At 50.1% G+C, this 20,998-nt stretch overlaps 1 protein-coding gene across 1 annotated transcript in view; it reads right to left on the bottom strand.

Annotated features, from left to right (window-relative positions):
• Nucleotides 1-11,978: 11,978 nt before the first annotated feature.
• The window catches only part of LOC119183270 (uncharacterized), an 84,183-nt gene continuing 75,163 nt past the window's right edge, over nt 11,979-20,998 (bottom strand). Inside the window, exons 2-3 of the mRNA XM_075874548.1 lie at nt 18,500-19,758; nt 11,979-11,993 (exon numbers count right to left, since the gene is read on the bottom strand). Coding sequence (XP_075730663.1) covers nt 11,979-11,993; nt 18,500-19,758 — 1,274 coding nt within the window. The remainder of the gene's footprint in view (nt 11,994-18,499; nt 19,759-20,998) is intronic.

The raw sequence follows: 20,998 nt of genomic DNA on the forward strand, positions 1-20,998 counted from the left end.
GCTCGAACCTTCAAACTTTCGGTTAACAGCCGATCGCGCTAGCCAAGTGCGCCACGGAGACAGTCGTGCTCCACTCTCACCACCATCAGAACATATCTTCAAAGCTATCAGCCCAAATAAAAGCGCCGCACCACCACCGAGTGGGCTCGAACCTCCAACCTTTCGGTTTAGAGCCGACCGCGCTAGCCAATTGTACCACGGAGACAGTCGTGCTCCGCTCTCACCACCATCAGAACATATCTTCAAAGCTATCACCGCAAAGAAAAAAAAGCGCCGCACCACCACCGGGTGGGCTCGAACCTCCGACCTTTCGGTTAACAGCCGATCGTGCTAGCCAATTGCGCCACGGATACAGCCCTGCTCCACTCTCACCACCATCAGAACATATCTTCAAAGCTATCAGCCCACAGAAATAAAAGCGCCGCACCACCACCGGGTGGGCTCGAACCTCCAACCTTTAGGTTAACAGCCGATCGCGCTAGCCAATTGCGCCACGGAGACAGTCGTGCTCCACTCTCACCACCGTCAGAACATTTCTTCAAAGCTATCAGCGCAACGAAAAAAGCAACACACCACTCCCGGGAGGGCTCGAAACTCCAATCTTTCGGTTAACAGCCGATCGCGCTAGCCAATTGTGCCACGGAGACAGTCCTGCTCCACTCTCACCACCACTAGAACATGTCGTCAAAGCTATCAGCCCAAAGAAAAAAAAGCGCCGCAGCACCACCGGGTGGGTTCGAACCTCCAACCTTTCGGTTAACAGCCGATCGCGGTAGCCAATTGCGCAACGGAGACAGTCGTGCTCCACCCTCACCACCATCAGAACATATCTTCAAAGCTATCACCGCAAAGAAAAAAAAGCGCCGCACCACCACCGGGTGGGCTCGAACCTCCAACCTTTCGGTTAACAGCCGATTGCGCTAGCCAATTGCGCCACGGAGAAAGTCGTGCCCCACTTTCACCACCATCAGAACATTTCTTCAATGCTATCAGCGCAAAGAAAAAAGCAACACACCACTCCCGGGAGGGCTCGAAACTCCAACCTTTCGGTTAACAGCCGATCGCGCTAGCCAAGTGCGCCACAAAGACAGTCCTGCTCCACTCTCACCACCATCAGAACATATCTTCAAAGCTATCAGCCCACAAAAAAAAGCGCCGCACCACCATCGGGTGGGCTCGAACCTCCAACCTTTCGGTTAACAGCCGATCGCGCTAGCCAATTGCGCCACAGAGACAGTCCTGCTCCACTCTCACCACCATCAGAACATATCTTCAAAGCTATCAGCCCAAAGAAAAAAAAGCGCCGCACCACCACCGGGTGGGCTCGAACCTCCAAACTTTCGGTTAACAGCCGATCACGCTAGCCAAGTGCACCACGGAGACAGTCGTGCTCCACTCTCACCACTATCAGAACATATCTTCAAAGCTATCAGCCCACAGAAAAAAAAAGCGCCGCACCACCACCGGGCGGGCTCGAACCTCCATCCTTTCGGTTTAGAGCCGATCGCGCTAGCCAATTGCGCCACGGAGACAGTCGTGCTCCAATCTCACCACCATCAGAACATATCTTCAAAGCTATCAGCCCAAAGAAAAAAAAGCGCCGCACCACCACCGGGTGGGCTCGAACCTCCAACCTTTCGGTTTAGAGCCGATCGCGCTAGCCAATTGCGCCACGGAGACAGTCGTGCTCCACTCTCACCACCATCAGAACATATCTTCAAAGCTATCAGCGCAAAGAAAAAAAAAGCGCCGCACCACCACCAGGTGGGCTCGAACCTCCGACCTTTCGGTTAACAGCCGATCGTGCTAGCCAATTGCGCCACGGAGACAGTCCTGCTCCACTCTCACCACCATCAGAACATATCTTCAAAGCTATCAGCCCACAGAAAAAAAAGCGCCGCACCACCACCAGGTGGGCTCGAACCTCCAAACTTTCGGTTAACAGCCGATCGCGCTATCCAATTGCGCCACGGAGACAGTCGTGCTCCACTCTCACCACCATCAGTATATATCTTCAAAGCTATCAGCGCAAAGAAAAAAAGGGGCGCACCTCCACCGGGTGGGCTCGAACCTCCAACTTTTCGGTTAACAGCCGATCGCGCTAGCCGATTTCGGCACGGAGACAGTCCTGCTCCACTCTCACCACCATCAGAACATATCTTCAAAGCTATCAGCCCACAAAAAAAAGCGCCGCACCACCACCAGGTGGGCTCGAACCTCCAACCTTTCGGTTAACAGCTGATCGCGCTAGCCAATTGCGTCAAGGAGACAGTCGTGCTCCACTCTCACCACCCTCAGAACATATCTCCAAAGCTATCAGCCCAAAGAAAAAAAAGCGCCGCAGCACCACCGGGTGGGCCCGAACCTCCACCCTTTCGGTTAAGAGCCGATGCAGCTAGCCATTTGCGCCACGGAGACACTCGTGCTCCACTTTCACCACCGTCAGAACATTTCTTCAGAGCTATCAGCCCAAAGAAAAAAAAGCGCCGCACCACCACCGAGTGGGCTCGAACCTCCAACCTTTCGGTTAACAGCCGATCGCGCTAGCCAATTGCGCCACGGAGACAGTCGTGGCCCACTTTCACCACCATCAGAACATTTCTTCAAAGCTATCAGCGCAAAGAAAACAGCAACACACCACTCCCGGGAGGGCTCGAAACTCCAACCTTTCGGTTAACAGCCGATCGCGCTAGCCAAGTGCGCCACAAAGACAGTTCTGCTCCACTCTCACCACCATCAGAACATATCTTCAAAGCTATCAGCCCACAAAAAAAAGCGCCGCACCACCATCGGGTGGGCTCGAACCTCCAACCTTTCGGTAAACAGCCGATCGCGCTAGCCAATTGCGCCACGGAGACAGTCCTGCTCCACTCTCACCACCATCAGAACATATCTTCAAAGCTATCAGCCCAAAGAAAAAAAAGCGCCGCACCACCACCGGGTGGGCTCGAACCTCCAAACTTTCGGTTAACAGCCGATCCCGCTAGCCAAGTGCGCCACGGAGACAGTCGTGCTCCACTCTCACCACCATCAGAACATATCTTCAAAGCTATCAGCCCAAAGAAAAAAAAGCGCCGCACCACCATCGGGTGGGCTCGAACCTCCAACCTTTCGGTTTAGAGCCGATCGCGCTAGCCAATTGCGCCACGGAGACAGTCGTGCTCCACTCTCACCACCATCAGAACATATCTTCAAAGCTATCAGCCCAAAGAAAAAAAAGCGCCGCACCACCACCGGGTGGGCTCGAACCTCCGACCTTTCGGTTAACAGCCGATCGCGGTAGCCAATTGCGCCACGAAGACAGTCGTGCTCCACCCTCACCACCATCAGAACATATCTTCAAAGCTATAACCGCAAAGAAAAAAAAGCGCCGCACCACCACCGGGTGGGCTCGAACCTCCGACCTTTCGGTTAACAGCCGATCGCGCTAGCCAATTGCGCCACGGAGACAGTCCTGCTCCACTCTCACCACCATCAGAACATATCTTCAAAGCTATCAGCCCGAAGAAAAAAAAGCGCCGCACCAACACCGGGTGGGCTCGAACCTTCAAACTTTCGGTTAACAGCCGATCGCGCTAGCCAAGTGCGCCACGGAGACAGTCGTGCTCCACTCTCACCACCATCAGAACATATCTTCAAAGCTATCAGCCCAAAAAAAGCGCCGCACCACCACCGAGCGGGCTCGAACCTCCAACCTTTCGGTTTAGAGCCGACCGCGCTAGCCAATTGTGCCACGGAGACAGTCGTGCTCCACTCTCACCACCATCAGAACATATCTTCAAAGCTATCACCGCAAAGAAAAAATAGCGCCGCACCACCACCGGGTGGGCTCGAACCTCCGACCTTTCGGTTAACAGCCGATCGTGCTAGCCAATTGCGCCACGGAGACAGTCCTGCTCCACTCTCACCACCATCAGAACATATCTTCAAAGCTATCAGCCCACAGAAATAAAAGCGCCGCACCACCACCGGGTGGGCTCGAACCTCCAACCTTTAGGTTAACAGCCGATCGCGCTAGCCAATTGCGCCACGGAGACAGTCGTGCTCCACTCTCACCACCGTCAGAACATTTCTTCAAAGCTATCAGCGCAACAAAAAAGCAACACACCACTCCCGGGAGGGCTCGAAACTCCAATCTTTCGGTTAACAGCCGATCGCGCTAGCCAATTGTGCCACGGAGACAGTCCTGCTCCACTCTCACCACCACTAGAACATGTCGTCAAAGCTATCAGCCCAAAGAAAAAAAAGCGCCGCAGCACCACCGGGTGGGTTCGAACCTCCAACCTTTCGGTTAACAGCCGATCGCGGTAGCCAATTGCGCCACGAAGACAGTCGTGCTCCACCCTCACCACCATCAGAACATATCTTCAAAGCTATCACCACAAAGAAAAAAAAGCGCCGCACCACCACCGGGTGGGCTCGAACCTCCAACCTTTCGGTTAACAGCCGATTGCGCTAGCCAATTGCGCCACGGAGAAAGTCGTGCCCCACTTTCACCACCATCAGAACATTTCTTCAATGCTATCAGCGCAAAGAAAAAAGCAACACACCACTCCCGGGAGGGCTCGAAACTCCAACCTTTCGGTTAACAGCCGATCGCGCTAGCCAAGTGCGCCACAAAGACAGTCCTGCTCCACTCTCACCACCATCAGAACATATCTTCAAAGCTATCAGCCCACAAAAAAGCGCCGCACCACCATCGGGTGGGCTCGAACCTCCGACCTTTCGGTTAACAGCCGATCGCGCTAGCCAATTGCGCCACAGAGACAGTCCTGCTCCACTCTCACCACCATCAGAACATATCTTCAAAGCTATCAGCCCAAAGAAAAAAAAGCGCCACACCACCACCGGGTGGGCTCGAACCTCCAAACTTTCGGTTAACAGCCGATTACGCTAGCCAAGTGCGCCACGGAGACAGTCGTGCTCCACTCTCACCACCATCAGAACATATCTTCAAAGCTATCAGCCCAAAGAAAATAAAGCGCCGCACCACCACCGGGCGGGCTCGAACCTCCAACCTTTCGGTTTAGAGCCGATCGCGCTAGCCAATTGCGCCACGGAGACAGTCGTGCTCCACTCTCACCACCATCAGAACATATCTTCAAAGCTATCAGCCCAAAGAAAAAAAAGCGCCGCACCACCACCGGGTGGGCTCGAACCTCCAACCTTTCGGTTTAGAGCCGATCGCGCTAGCCAATTGCGCCACGGAGACAGTCGTGCTCCACTCTCACCACCATCAGAAGATATCTTCAAAGCTATCAGCGCAAAGAAAAAAAAGCGCTTACCACCACCAGGTGGGCTCGAACCTCCGACCTTTCGGTTAACAGCCGATCGTGCTAGCCAATTGCGCCACGGAGACAGTCCTGCTCCACTCTCACCACCATCAGAACATATCTTCAAGGCTATCAGCCCACAGAAAAAAAGCGCCGCACCACCACCAGGTGGGCTCGAACCTCCAAACTTTCGGTTAACAGCCGATCGCGCTATCCAATTTCGCCACGGAGACAGTCGTGCTCCACTCTCACCACCGTCAGAACATATCTTCAAAGCTATCAGCGCAAAGAAAAAAGCAACACACTACTCCCGGGAGGGCTCGAAACTCCAAGCTTTGTGTTAACAGCCGATCGCGCTTGCCAATTGTGCCACGGAGACTGTCCTGCTTCACTCTCACCACCAGGAGAACATATCGTCAAAGCTATCAGCTCAAAGAAAAAAAAGCGCCGCACCACCACCGGGTGGGCTCGAACCTCCAACCTTTCGGTTAACAGCCGATCGCGCTAGCCAATTGCGCCACGGAGACAGTCGTGCTCAACTCTCACCACCATCAGAACATATCTTCAAAGCTATCAGCGCAAAGAAAAAAAAGCGCCGCACAACCACCGGGTGGGCTCGAACCTCTAACGTTTCGGTTTAGAGCCGATCGCGCTAGCCAATTGCGCCACAGAGACAGTCGTGCTCCACTCTCACCACCATCAGAACATATCTTCAAAGCTATCAGCGCACAGAATAAAAAGCGCCGCACCACCACCGGGTGGGCTCGAACCTCCGACCTTTCGGTTAACAGCCGATCGTGCTAGCCAATTGCGCCACGGAGACAGTCCTGCTCCACTCTCACCACCATCAGAACATATCTTCAAAGCTATCAGCCCAGAGAAAAAAAAGCGCCGGACCACCTCCGGGTGGGCTCGAACCTCCAACCTTCCGGTTAACAGCCGATCGCGCTAGCCAATTGCGCCACGGAGACAGTCGTGCACCACTCTCACCACCGTCAGAACATATCTTCAAAGCTACCAGCGCAAAGAAAAAACAACACACTTCTCCCGGGAGGGCTCGAAACTCCAAGCTTTTTGTTAACAGCCGATCACGCTAGCCAATTGTGCCACGGAGACAGTCCTGCTCCACTCTCACCACCATCAGAACATATCTTCAAAGCTATCAGCCCACAGAAATAAAAGCGCCGCATCACCACCGGGTGGGCTCGAGCCTCCAACCTTTAGGTTAACAGCCGATCGCGCTAGCCAATTGCGCCACGGAGACAGTCGTGCTCCACTCTCACCACCGTCAGAACATTTCTTCAAAGCTATCAGCGCAACGAAAAAAGCAACACACCACTCCCGGGAGGGCTCGAAACTCCAATCTTTCGGTTAACAGCCGATCGCGCTAGCCAATTGTGCCACGGAGACAGTCCTGCTCCACTCTCACCACCACTAGAACATGTCGTCAAAGCTATCAGCCCAAAGAAAAAAAAGCGCCGCAGCACCACCGGGTGGGTTCGAACCTCCAACCTTTCGGTTAACAGCCGATCGCGGTAGCCAATTGCGCCACGGAGACAGTCGTGCTCCACCCTCACCACCATCAGAACATATCTTCAAAGCTATCACCGCAAAGAAAAAAAAGCGCCGCACCACCACCGGGTGGGCTCGAACCTCCAACCTTTCGGTTAACAGCCGATTGCGCTAGCCAATTGCGCCACGGAGAAAGTCGTGCCCCACTTTCACCACCATCAGAACATTTCTTCAATGCTATCAGCGCAAAGAAAAAAGCAACACACCACTCCCGGGAGGGCTCGAAACTCCAACCTTTCGGTTAACAGCCGATCGCGCTAGCCAAGTGCGCCACAAAGACAGTCGTGCTCCACTCTCACCACCATCAGAACATATCTTCAAAGCTATCAGCCCACAAAAAAAAAGCGCCGCACCACCATCGGGTGGGCTCGAACCTCCAACCTTTCGGTTAACAGCCGATCGCGCTAGCCAATTGCGCCACGGAGACGGTCCTGCTCCACTCTCACCACCATCAGAACATATCTTCAAAGCTATCAGCCCAAAGAAAAAAAAGCGCCGCACCACCACCGGGCGGGCTCGAACCTCCAACCTTTCGGTTTAGAGCCGATCGCGCTAGCCAATTGCGCCACGGAGACAGTCGTGCTCCACTCTCACCACCATCAGAACATATCTTCAAAGCTATCAGCCCAAAGAAAAAAAAGCGCCGCACTACCGCCGGGTGGGCTCGAACCTCCAACCTTTCGGTTTAGAGCCGATCGCGCTAGCCAATTGCGCCACGGAGACAGTCGTGCTCCACTCTCACCACCATCAGAACATATCTTCAAAGCTATCAGCGCAAAGAAAAAAAAGCGCCGCACCACCACCAGGTGGGCTCGAACCTCCGACCTTTCGGTTAACAGCCGATCGTGCTAGCCAATTGCGCCACAGAGACAGTCCTGCTCCACTCTCACCACCATCAGAACATATCTTCAAAGCTATCAGCCCACAGAAAAAAAAGCGCCGCACCACCACCAGGTGGGCTCGAACCTCCAAACTTTCTGTTAACAGCCGATCGCGCTATCCAATTGCGCCACGGAGACAGTCGTGCTCCACTCTCACCACCGTCAGAACATATCTTCAAAGCTATCAGCGCAAAGAAAAAAGCAACACACTACTCCCGGGAGGGCTCGAAACTCCAAGCTTTTTGTTAACAGCCGATCGCGCTAGCCAATTGTGCCACGGAGACAGTCCTGCTCCACTCTCACCACCAGGAGAACACATCGTCAAAGCTATCAGCCCAAAGAAAAAAAAGCGCCGCACCACCACCGGGTGGGCTCGAACCTCCAACCTTTCGGTTAACAGCCGATCGCGCTAGCCAATTGCGCCACAGAGACAGTCGTGCTCCACTCTCACCACCATCAGAACATATCTTCAAAGCTATCAGCGCAAAGAAAAAAAAGCGCCGCACCACCACCGGGTGGGCTCGAACCTCCGACCTTTCGGTTAACAGCCGATCGTGCTAGCCAATTGCGCCACGGAGACAGTCCTGCTCCACTCTCACCACCATCAGAACATATCTTCAAAGCTATCAGCCCACAGAAAAAAAAGCGCCGGACCACCACCGGGTGGGCTCGAACCTCCAACCTTCCGGTTAACAGCCGATCGCGCTAGCCAATTGCGCCACGGAGACAGTCGTGCTCCACTCTCACCACCGTCAGAACATACCTTCAAAGCTACCAGCGCAAAGAACAAAGCAACACACCACTCCTGGAAGGGCTCGAAACTCCAAGCTTTCGCTTAACAGCCGATCGCGCAAGCCAATTGTGCCACGGAGACAGTCCTGCTCCACTCTCACCACCAGTAGAACATATCGTCAAAGCTATCAGCCCAAAGAAAAAAAAGCGCCGCACCACCACCGGGTGGGCTCGAACATCCAACCTTTCGGTTTAGAACCGATCGCGCTAGCCAATTGCGCCACGGAGACAGTCGTGCTCCACTTTCACCACCATCAGAACATATCTTCAAAGCTATCAGCCCACAGAAAAAAAAGCGCCGCACCACCACCGGGTGGGCTCGAACCTCCAACCTTTAGGTTAACAGCCGATCGCGCTAGCCAATTGCGCCACGGAGACAGTCGTGCTCCACTCTCACCACCGTCAGAACATATCTTCGAAGCTATCAGCGCAACGAAAAAAGCAACACACCACTCCCGGGAGGGCTCGAAACTCCAATTTTTCGGTTAACAGCCGATCGCGCTAGCCAATTGTGCCACGGAGACAGTCCTGCTCCACTCTCACCACCACTAGAACATGTCGTCAAAGCTATCAGCCCAAAGAAAAAAAAGCGCCGCACCACCACCGGGTGGGCTCGAACCTCCAACCTTTCGGTTAACAGCCGATCGCGCTAGCCAATTGCGCCACGGAGACAGTTTTTTTCCCCTTTTTTTTGCTTTATTGCTTTTTTACAGGCGCATACATCAAACCACAAGCAGAACAAAAACAAGCAGTAACAGTCCGACAGAAACTTAAAATTCCCTAAGTGCTGCCAAGGGCTCCACCCTCGACAACCACTCAGGTAAAATCTCCTGAGTTTTCTGCAGTTCAACATACTAGGCCATACATTCACGGAAATACAATCGTGCAGGCCGTGCATCCTGATCGCGATAGAAACCCGCCATACGGGCCCGCCATAAACAGTGAAGTCCACATAGCATAATCAAATCAAAAGGCATTCCCTCTTCGTCCACTATTGGCAGAAATCTTATACCATATGAATTTAAAGGTAATTCTTTCTGTAACGTCCTTTGAAGTACATCCCAAAAATATACTCCTTCCCAACAATGTAAGAAAACATGGTCAATATTTTCCGGTTTTTTACAGATAAGGCAATTTGTCCCCCAAGGTAAGTAAAAAACACGGTCTGCTTGAAATGTCCTGACTGATAGTGTACCTGTGTGCAGCTTGAAAAAGAAAGACTTCGCGCCAGGAGCCACTTGCATTCTCTTCACTCTTTTAAGCACATCTTTCCCTTCACCTCCAGCGTACATGGCACGGTACAGCGGTTCAGGTAAAACAACATCGCATACATCTTTGTACAACTTCTTTCGAGTCACTGAAAACAAATATTCATTGGAAAATCTAACAGATAAAAACCGTACACTTAGAATAACCTCTTTAAGATACCCGCACACAGCACCGGTCATGTCATGCGAGCTAACCACATATCCACGTAAAGCCCGCGTCAGTCTCATTTGGCACACTGTACGTAAGAAAGGGTCCCTTGTGTAGCGAAAAAAAAAGAACCTATTTACGACTTGGCGTATGAAAAGATGTGTTAAACCAAGCCCTCCGTGTTTCACTTTTCGAAACAGATTAGTTCGACTGCATCTCTCCCAGTTCGAAGCCCACACGAACACTGCGAAGATACGATGGAACTTCTGTATGTTTGCCCTTGAACAATGCAATACTTGCATCACATACCAAAGTTTCGAGGCAAAGAAAAGATTACAGACAGTCGCCCTAGCAAACACTGACAGATGATTACCGTTGCATCTATTAGCTTTCGTCCGGATTTCTTTCGCTTGTTCTTGCCAGTAGTTCTCATTATCTTTATAAAATTCCAGTGGCACCCCTAAGTACTTGACAGGTGTGGTCACCCATTTAACATTGGCAAAATAGTCTGGTTTTGATGACCACTCTCCATGCCAGAAACCCAGACACTTTCCCCAGTTTACTAGACTGCCAGTTGCCTTGCCGAACCTTTTAACCACACTGATGGTAGTGGTAACACTATCTTGATCGATACAACAAACAGCCACATCGTCGGCATATGCCAAAATTTTAACTTCGGATTCTTGTAATCTATAGCCACGAATGCAACTGTTTTGAGCTATTGCTAAGCACAACGATTCTATATATAAACTGAAAAGTAGGGGGCTAAGCGGGCAGCCCTGACGAACAGAACGCTTTATGTTAATTGTATCTCCTAGCGTCTTATTGATTACCAGTCGGGTTGTGCAGTTCCGGTATGCCATAGATACTCCATCTCTGATTACAAAACCAACGTTGACATGGTCAAGAATGACAAGCAAAAGGTTGTGTGAAACACAATCAAAAGCTTTCTCGAGATCAATCTGTAGAATGGCTACCCCTACTTGATTGGCATCGCTACACTCGAGCACACAGCGCATCTTGTGTATATTAGTCACAATGGAGCGTCCCATAATCCCACAAGTTTGGTGAGGCCCTACTAATTCTTTGATTACCCCTTGAAGTCGCCGTGCTAGTACTTTCATTAAAATTTTGTAATCACAATTAGTTAGTGATATCGGTCTATACGAAGAAACTAATTTTAACTTCTCCGAGTGTTCTGTCTTAGGTATCAAAACTGTATGTGCTTCACTAAAGGACCTAGGGAGGACATTAAGTTTATAAGCTTGATTGAAGACATCTGCAAGTACTTGGGATAATTCATTTTTGAACTCCTTATAAAACGAAGCACTAAGCCCGTCCGGCCCTGGAGATTTACCAGGATTCATTTTATCTATAGCCCTTTCTACTTCCGTCGGCGTTATAGATAGCTCTAAAGCTGATTTGGTGTTATCTGACAACTTCGGCATTCTGCTAAGCAACTCCTGCTTAAATTCCTCTGAATCAATGGGCGTGGCAGCGAAGAGTCCTTCGTAGTGTTTGCCAAACGCTCGTCCTATGCTCTCATTGTCCGAAACTTCAATACCGTTGACTTCAATGGCATCTATGTGATTTCGTCTGGCATGACTCTTCTCTAATCCAAGCGTTCGCTTCGTCGGGCGATCATACACAGTCATTGATGCTGCTCTGGCTCGAACTAGCGCTCCGCGATAGCGTTCCTCCTCATATACCTCTATCCTCTGTTTAATACTCCGCAAATCATCACCATATACTCCAGGTTTTTCACATTCAAGAGCTGTTAGTCTCTCAAGTGTTTGTCTAAGCTCTTTCTCATTCTTCTTAGATTCAAAAGATAAAACGCTAGATCTCTCTATTGCTTTTATTTTGATTCGCTGCTTGAATAGCTCCCATTCTTCTCCTATTTTGTCCATACACTCTTTCTTAATATTACTTATTTCTTTAATAACTGATGCGCTAAACGACTCATCCTTTAAGAGGTTAGAGTTCATTTTCCACTGTTCCCAAGAAAAGGCGTTCCTTTCTTTTTTTGACCCGATATTGCATTTTACCAGACAGTGATCTGAAAAGGAAACAGGGACAACATTATAACTGCTACACTGGGTTATCGCATCTGCAGTAAGGTAAAGTCGATCCAAACGTGCATTACTTGTGCCTTGAAAGTGGGTATACTTCACATCTCGGGAGCTATGCAAACACTCCGCAACATCTACTAATTCGTGTTCAATAATCACCTGTGCCAGGACATCACTGCTTCTATCTTTAACGTTGCGCCTGCTTGATCTATCACTTTCATTCAAGACACAGTTGAAATCACCCACCAATAAGAGTTTCCTACCAGTACACAAATGTTGTCGTAAATTGGAAAAAAAAAACCGATCTTTCCTGGCCAATAGTTGGAGCATAAACACATATAATGCGCCATTCAGTGTCACAATAAACAATATCACACCATACTACTCGGCCTGAAGAGCAAGAAAAGACATTTTCTATGACTAATCCTGGCAGTTTTCTAACAAAAAGAACACATCCCCCTGATGTGCCTATGGCCTGGCTCACAGTGGCAAAATACCGTGATGTAAACTTAAGCACCATGCTCCCAGTCTCCTCCTCGCATTCAACTTTCGTCTCCTGCACTGCAAGAACATCCAGATTTTCTTCCAATAACAACCGGTAGACTTGGCTTTGCTTCTTCTTTGAAGCCAAGCCTCTAACATTCAGCGTGGCGAAGCTAAATGATACTTGAGGCGCCATTACAACCATGTGGAGGAGTTAGGCCCGGAGCATGGCGCTTACCTTGCACGTCTAGCGCTACGCTAGACGCCTCCAGGACCGTCCGACCGCCCGGTTTCACTGCACAGTAGAAGAGAATTGTTTACAGCTTTTTTGTCCGTGGTGCCACCAGCTCTTGCTCTCATGCTGGTGCGTCTGCCAGTCGGCGTCTTTGCCGGTGGTTCTTCCACGCTACTTGCACTGTTCTTGTCTGCCGTCTTCACAGGGTCTTCCAATGGTCTTTTAATGGCTGAAACGACACCGCTGGGCCAAGAGACGCGGCTGGCGTTGCACGTGTTTCGTTCTGTCTTCGTGTCGAAACCAACGCTACAGGAGGCACCATCGACAACTTGGCCTTGCTCCGACGCATGGGCAGACGCTCCGTCTACTTCACAGCCTGCGTCTGTCACCGCATTGTCAGCTGTAACGGTCGATACAGCTGCAGAACCTGGTTGAGTATTAACAGGTGCCGGTGTAGATTCGTCTACTGATGTTGCAGATGTGCAGTTCAAATTTTCTGCGACTTGATCTCCGCAACCTTCAGCCGCGTCCTCTGCTTCTGTCACGTCCATAATGTGTTCTGACGCCTCTTCGGCCTCCGCTGACGCGGTCACTGCGGCGTACGAACGGACGCCTTCCGCGTCCCCATGCCCGAAACGCCGGCAGCGCGAGCACCGAGGCACCTTACACTCGCGACGCACATGTCCTGTTCCGCTGCAACGCAGGCATTGCATAGGCCGACCTGGGGCTACCACTAAGGCTAATTCACCGGCGACTCGTATCTGATGAGGCAGGTCCTCGACTTTCATACCGCTTTTCAGCTTAATGAAAACAGTGCGGGTCGTCGAATTCTTCTCATTGACTCCTTCCACACGCCAGCGTTCCCGGGTCACTTCTGTAACTTTTCCGAACGCTGCCAACGCCGTGCGGACATCTTCGTCCGAAACGCCGTGTAACAGCCAGTGAAGCCGCAGTCTCACCTTCTGCTCCTGAGGGTCGATAACGAGGCAGCGGCGTCCTTTGACCTAGAGTTCTTTCAGATCAGTCATCCGCTTCGTCGCCTCCTGGCTGTTAAAGGTGACGGCCCACACATGGTTGATCTGGTAGGCGCCCAATGCAATTACGTCGGGAAGCAGTCGTTCCTTGTCCAGAGCGTCTCGGAAATCTTCGACCTTGAAAGGCCTCACTCGAATATCACCGTGCAAAAACACCGTGTTCACAACAATACGTCCTGTTGGCAGATTCGGCAAGGTGATCTCATAATCCTTGTCACTTTCGTCTGTAATCCTGTTTCCGCGGCCACCAAGGACCGCCTTTGCCGCTCCGTGGGAGCCCATGATTCCTGCGTCCGACGCGTGCGAGTGCCGGCGAAAGAATGCGCCACGGAGACAGTCGTGCTTCACTCTCACCACCATCAGAACATATCTTCAAAGCTATCAGCGCAAAGAAAAAAAGCGCCGCACCACCACCGGGTGGGCTCGAACCTCTAATATTTCGGTTTAGAGCGGATCGCGCTAGCCAATTGCGCCACGGAGACAGTCCTGCTCCACTCTCACCACCATCAAAACATATCTTCAAAGCTATCAGCGCAAAGAAAAAAAAGCGCCACACCACCACCGGGTGGGCTCGAACCTCCGACCTTTCGGGTAACAGCCGATCGTGCTAGCCAATTGCGCCACGGAGACAGTCCTGCTCCACTCTCACCATCATCAGAACATATCTTCAAAGCTATCAGCCCACAAAAAAAAGCGCCGCACCACCATCGGGTGGGCTCGAACCTCCAACCTTTCGGTTAACAGCTGATCGCGCTAGCCAATTGCGCCGCGGAGACAGTCGTACTCCACTCTCACCATCCTCAGAACTTATCTTCAAAGCTATCGGCCCAAAGAAAAAAAAGCGCCGCACCACCACCGGGTGGGCTCGAACCTCCAATCTTTCAGGTAAGAGCCGATGCCGCTAGCCATTTGCGCCACGGAGACAGTCCTGCTCCACTCTCCTCACCATCGCAACATATCTTCAAAGCTATCAGCCCAAAGAAAAAAAAGCGCCGCACCACCACCGGGTGGGCTCGAACCTCCGACCTTTCGGTTAACAGCCGATCGCGCTAGCCAATTGCGCCACGGAGACTTTTTTTTTCTTTATTGCCTGTTTACATACAACATTCACAAACATATATACATCAAACAAAGTAGAAACATGAAACAAAAAAAGAGGTAAAAAGCATCATATTTAACAGGCTTTTTAAAATTCCTTCATCTGTAGAAGGCTTTCTACTTGATGAAGCCATTCGGGCACCTCTTGTTGAACCTTTTGTGCTTCCACGAACGAACAGACAGATTGAAAGAAATATTGCCTGACCGGACGTGCATTAACATCAGCATGGCGCACCGCTATTCTAGATTGCCATATACCGTGCAGGCCCAGTAACATAACTAGGTCGAAAGGTATTCCTTCTTCATTTGATACTGATAGAAATCTGATGCCATAGGCATCTAGAGGCAGATCCTTTTTCAAAGTCCTTTGGAGAACATCCCAGAAAAAGACTGCATCCCAGCAGTCCAGGAAAACATGTTCAATTGTTTCCGGCTTTTTGCAGAGAAGGCAATCAACACCCCAAGGAACGAATAAGCCTTTTTCTTGCATCCATGTTTTCACGGGCAAGGTCCCAGTGTGCAACTTAAAGAAAAAGGATTTCGCTCCAGGTGTTACCTCCATTTTTTTAACACGGCTTAAGACATTTTGGCCTGGGCCTACACGGTATAATGCTCTATATAGGGGAACAGGAAGAACTGTTTCTACTAAATCTTTGTATAACTTTTTACGCGAAACCGTACTGAGGTATTCCAATGAAAAACGCGTTTTTAGAAAGAGACATGAATCAAGAACTTCTTTTAAGAAACCTCTAACACTTGCTTTCATGTGAACAGAGGCTACCACAAATTCTGGCAACCGTCTTTCCAGCCTAAGCTGTATAACAGTACGTATGAATGGGTCTCGATTATTTCGGAAAAACATAAACCGATTAACTAACTGACGAAGGTACAAATGACACAGACCAAGTCCTCCAGAGCGAACCCGTCTGAATAAGTTAGTTCTACTTGTTCGCTCCCAAGAAAAAACCCCACAAGAAAACAGCAAATATTCGATGAAGCTTCTGTAGATTCACACGTGAACAATGCATTACCTGAAGGACATACCAGAGCTTACTGACTAAAAATACGTTACAAAATGTCGCTCTGGCGAAAATTGATAGCTGGAAACCATTGAGTTTTTCAGCTTTTTCTCGTAGCTCCACGGCCTGACGCCGCCAGTACGGCTCACTGTCACAATAGTATTCTAATGGCACACCTAGGTATCGTACCGGAGTAGTAGTCCATGAAATACCAGCCACAAATTGTGGAGTCACAGGCCATTCGCCGTGCCAGTAACCCAGGCACTTGCTCCAGTTTACCAAACTACCACTTGCATTACAATAAAGGTTCACAATTTTTATGGTTTCAGCGATACTATCATAATCTTTACAAAACACAGCTATATCATCTGCGTATGCCAGCACCCGTACTTCAGCTTCTTGTAGTTTGTACCCCACTATGTTATTGCTTTTCATGACTTTTTGGCAAAATGACTCTATATAAATTGAAAATAGGAGGGAAGACAAAGGGCAGCCTTGTCGTACAGAACGTCTGACTTTAATTCGTTTCCCAAGAACTTTGTTGATGATTAGCCGAGTTTTACATCCAGTATATGCCATTCGAACTGTATCTCGAATTACTTTGCCAACATTGACATAGTCTAACAAAAGAAAAAGAATTTCGTGCGGTACTCGGTCAAATGCTTTTTCTAAATCTATCTGGATCATCGCGATGTGATCATTTGTGGCATCGCAGCACTCCAATACACTTCGTGCCTTGTGAATGTTTGTGAATATAGTGCGCCGTTTGATCCCACATGTCTGGTGGTCGCCTACAATGTTATTAATAACTGTCTGCAGTCTCCTTGCTAGCACTTTCATCAAAATCTTGTAGTCGATATTTGAGAGACTAATTGGCCTGTACGATTTCACTTCACGCAATTTAACTGCGTCCTCAGTTTTTGGTATTAAAATAGTATGAGATAGCAGAAAAGAAGGTGGCAAAGTCTTTATGTCTAAGGCTTCGTTAAAAACCGCTGCCAGGATCGGTGCTAGTTCGTGTTTGAATTCCTTATAAAATGCGGCTGTTAAGCCATCAGGTCCTGGGGACTTTCCCAAATGGAGGGCAATGATTGCTTTTGTCACTTCCGGTTCAGAAATAGGACATTCTAGGCTGTCTTTCCTGCAGTCCTCAACCTTTGGCATTAATTTTAAAAATTCATTCTTGAATTCATCTACATTTACTTTACACTTATCAAATAAAGTGGTGTAGTACTCGTTGAAAGCATCATCTATATATCTTTGTTCACTTGTAACGTTACCCATGTATTCGATCTGATGTATAACATTCCGCTGAGCGTTTCGTTTTTCGAGACCAAGCATTCTTTTGGTCGGTTTCTCTCCTACGGTCATTTTCTCTGCCCTTGCCCTTATTTGTGCGCCACGATACTTCTCCTCATCAATTTGTTCCAATTTGGACTCTACTGACCTTATATCATTTGTGAATAAGCCTGGCATTTTGCTGTCCTCTGCTAGCAGTTCTTTGAGATTTAAACGTAGGGTTCTTTCTTCTTCACTCTTTCCGTGTTTTATTACACATGAGCGTTCTATAGCTATCAACTTTATATTCTGTTTAAATTGTTCCCACTTCACTCCGTATTTTTGGTCTCCACTATCTAGGTTTACCAACGCCTCTCGAACACTGTCCATAAATTTTTCATCTTCCAAGAGATTAGAATTCAGCTTCCACGTGTCCCAGTTAAATACTGGTTTACGTCTATTCCTTTTACCTATTACAAATGATACTAAGCAATGATCACTAAATGAAATAGGGAGGACATTGTACTCACTGATAATCGGAATTAAATCCAGTGATACGTAGGCCCTATCTAGGCGCGCATGACTGGAGCCTTGGAAATGCGTATACAGTGTTGGTCCTTTACCAATACACTCTGCAACATCCTCAAGGTCTGTCAGAAATTAGATTCGTTAACACGACTGTGCTTGAGTCGTTGAAATTGGATGTACTTGTTTTATCATCGGCACTGATCACACAATTAAAATCTCCCATAAGGATGACTATGCGATCGCATTCACAATAAGTACGAATTTCGTCGAATGTTACACACCGTTCATCAACTTTGAGAGGTGCATATAAACAAATCACTCGCCAATTAAGAGAAAAGAAGGTCAAATCACATACAACAAACCTTCCGGATGAGTCAGACGTGACGTTTTGAACACTGGCACCTAAACTATTCCGCACAAAGATCACACACCCTGCCGACCTACCAACTGCATGACTGACGCTGGCGGTGTAGCGTCCGGTGAAACGTTGCAGTAGGCTCTCGGTGGCGTCCACGCTCTCCACTTTGGTTTCCTGAACTGCAATAATGTGCAGGTCTTGGTCCATGGCTAGTCTGTAGAGCTGAGTCTGTTTCTTCCTGGAAGCCAGTCCTCGTACATTGAGCGTCGCTGCTTTCACGAACCCGCTCAGCGACGTGATCGGTGAGCGGGTCCAAGCTGAGAGCCCTGCACGTTCACTTATTGGGCTCTCGTCGTCCAGGGCGGATCCATGTTGTTCACCTTTAGTTTGAGCGGCCATCGTCGCGTTTGAGCGACGACGACCGTTGGCGGGCAGCGTTTCGTTTCTTGCCTCCACTGACCACCTTCCACTGCATTTCCGACTTTACTTGCGTTTCGTCTACTTGAGCACCGTCGTCTGAATCCCGACGGCGTTTTGCAGACGCCGATTCTAATTCCATGTTTAAGGTATCCAGATCACTAGGCAAATCCTCATTTTCGTGTGTTTTGTTCGCCAAAGAGTGCTGTGAAGCCGAGTTTAGAGGAGTCGAAGCAGCGTTGGCCTGGGACGCCGGCGTTTCAGGGCGCGTTGCTTGCAGCTGCGACGCGGCGTGCATCGCAGGCGCAGGACGCGTCTCTTCGCTAGTCGTTGGGGCCGCTTGACTTCCCATCTTCCGTTCGGCGTTCGTGTCCGGGGCTGAAGAAACTTGCTTGCTTTTCCCCAGCACCGGCGTGTCGTCCGATGTCGTCTGCTTCTGTGGTATCGCAGGCATAGACGCTTGTTCAGATTCCTCCTCATCCATGAGAAGTTCACTCTGTTGAGTCTCTGGTCGCCGCCCTGCAGCTCGTGCGTATGAACGGTTACACTCATCCTGCTCATGACCGAAAGAGTGGCATTCGCTGCACCTTGGGACCTTACAATCGCGTCGCATATGCCCCGTGCTTCGGCACCGCAAGCACAAAGGCGGTCTTCCCGGCACCACGACCAGTGCCGTACTGCTGCCAATACGCACCTGATGGGGCAGTTGATCCACAGAAACGCCATCTCGTAGTTGCATGCGTATTACACGAGTGGTCGATTCAACTCCTTCAAAATCCTCGACTCTCCATCGGTCGTCGGTCACCTCCTTGACGTCGCCGTATTCATAGAAGGCACGTGGAATAGCGTCTTTTGTAACATCGAACGCTAGCCAGTGCAATTTCATTTTAACTTCTTGCCGCGTCGGGTCAATGACGAGACATACCCGGTCTTTAACTTTGATAACGCCTGCGTCTGTCAGCGCTTTCTTTGCTTCCACGGTCTTCATGTTCAATAGCCACACATGCGACATCTGATATGCTCCGATGCCACTTACTTGCTGTATGACGCCTAAATCTTTGAGAGGTTTCCTGAAGTCGTCGATGCGGTACGGTCGGCCGCTGACGTCGCAGTGTAGAGCTACTGCTCGACGCATCGCTTCACCTGATGGCAACGAAGGCAGAATAATCCTGTAGTCCTTTGGAACGAGGGGAGACGCTGTACCGCGGCCGGCGTCGGCCACTGTCGCTGCTCGGGATGAGCTTTCCATCCTGCGTCCGCACGCGTCGGTGACCAGAAGCAGAATGCGCCACGGAGACAGTCCTGCTCCACTCTCACCACCATCAGAACATATCTTCAAAGCTATCAGCCCGAAGAAAAAAAAGCGCCGCACCACCACCGGGTGGGCTCGAACCTTCAAACTTTCGGTTAACAGCCGATCGCGCTAGCCAAGTGTGCCACGGAGACAGTCGTGCTCCACTCTCACCACCATCAGAATATATCTTCAAAGCTATCAGCCCAAAAAAAAGCGCCGCACCACCACCGGGTGGGCTCGAAACTCCAACCTTTCGGTTAACAGCCGATCGCGCTAGCCAATTGTGCCACGGAGACAGTTCTGCTCCACTCTAACCACCGTCAGAACATATCTTCAAAGCTATCAGCCAAAAGAAAAAAAAAGCGCCGCACCACCGCCGGGTGGGCTCGAACATCCAAGTTGTCGGTTAAAAGCCAATCGCGCTAGCCAATTGCGCCACGGAGATAGTCCTGCTCCACTCTCACCGTCGTCAGAACATATCTTCAAAGCTATCAGCGCAAAGAAAAAAGCAACACACCACTCCCGGGAGGGCTCGAAACTCCAAGCTTTTGGTCAACAGCCGATCGCGCTAGCCAATTGTGCCACGGAGACAGTCCTGCTCCACTCTCACCACCAGTAGAACATATAGTCAAAGCTATCAGCCCAAAGAAAAAAATGCGCCGCACCACCACCGGGTGGGCTCGAACCTCTAACATTTCGGTTTAGAGCCGATCGCGCCAGCCAATTGCGCCACGGAGACAGTCCTGCTCCACTCTAACCACCATCAAAACATATCTTCAAAGCTATCAGCGCAAAGAAAAAAAAGTGCCGCACCACCACCGGGTGGGCTCGAACCTCCGACCATTCGGTTAACAGCCGATCGTGCTAGCCAATTGCGCCACGGAGACAGTCCTGCTTCACTCTCACCACCATCAGAACATATCTTCAAAGCTATCAGCCCACAGAAAAAAAAGCGCCGCACCACCACAGGGTGGGCTCAAACCTCCAACCTTTCGGTTAACAGCCGATCGCGCTAGCCCATTGCGCCACGGAGACAGTCGTGCTCCACTCTCACCACCGTCAGAACATATCTTCAAAGCTATCAGCGCAAAGAAAAAAGCAACACACCACTCCCGGGAGGGCTCGAAACTCCAAGCTTTTGGTCAACAGCCGATCGCGCTAGCCAATTGTGCCACGGAGACAGTCCTGCTCCACTCTCACCACCAGTAGAACATATAGTCAAAGCTATCAGCCCAAAGAAAAAAATGC

Source organism: Rhipicephalus microplus, chromosome 9, assembly GCF_043290135.1.
Source record: "Rhipicephalus microplus isolate Deutch F79 chromosome 9, USDA_Rmic, whole genome shotgun sequence".
NCBI lineage: Eukaryota > Metazoa > Arthropoda > Arachnida > Ixodida > Ixodidae > Rhipicephalus > Rhipicephalus microplus.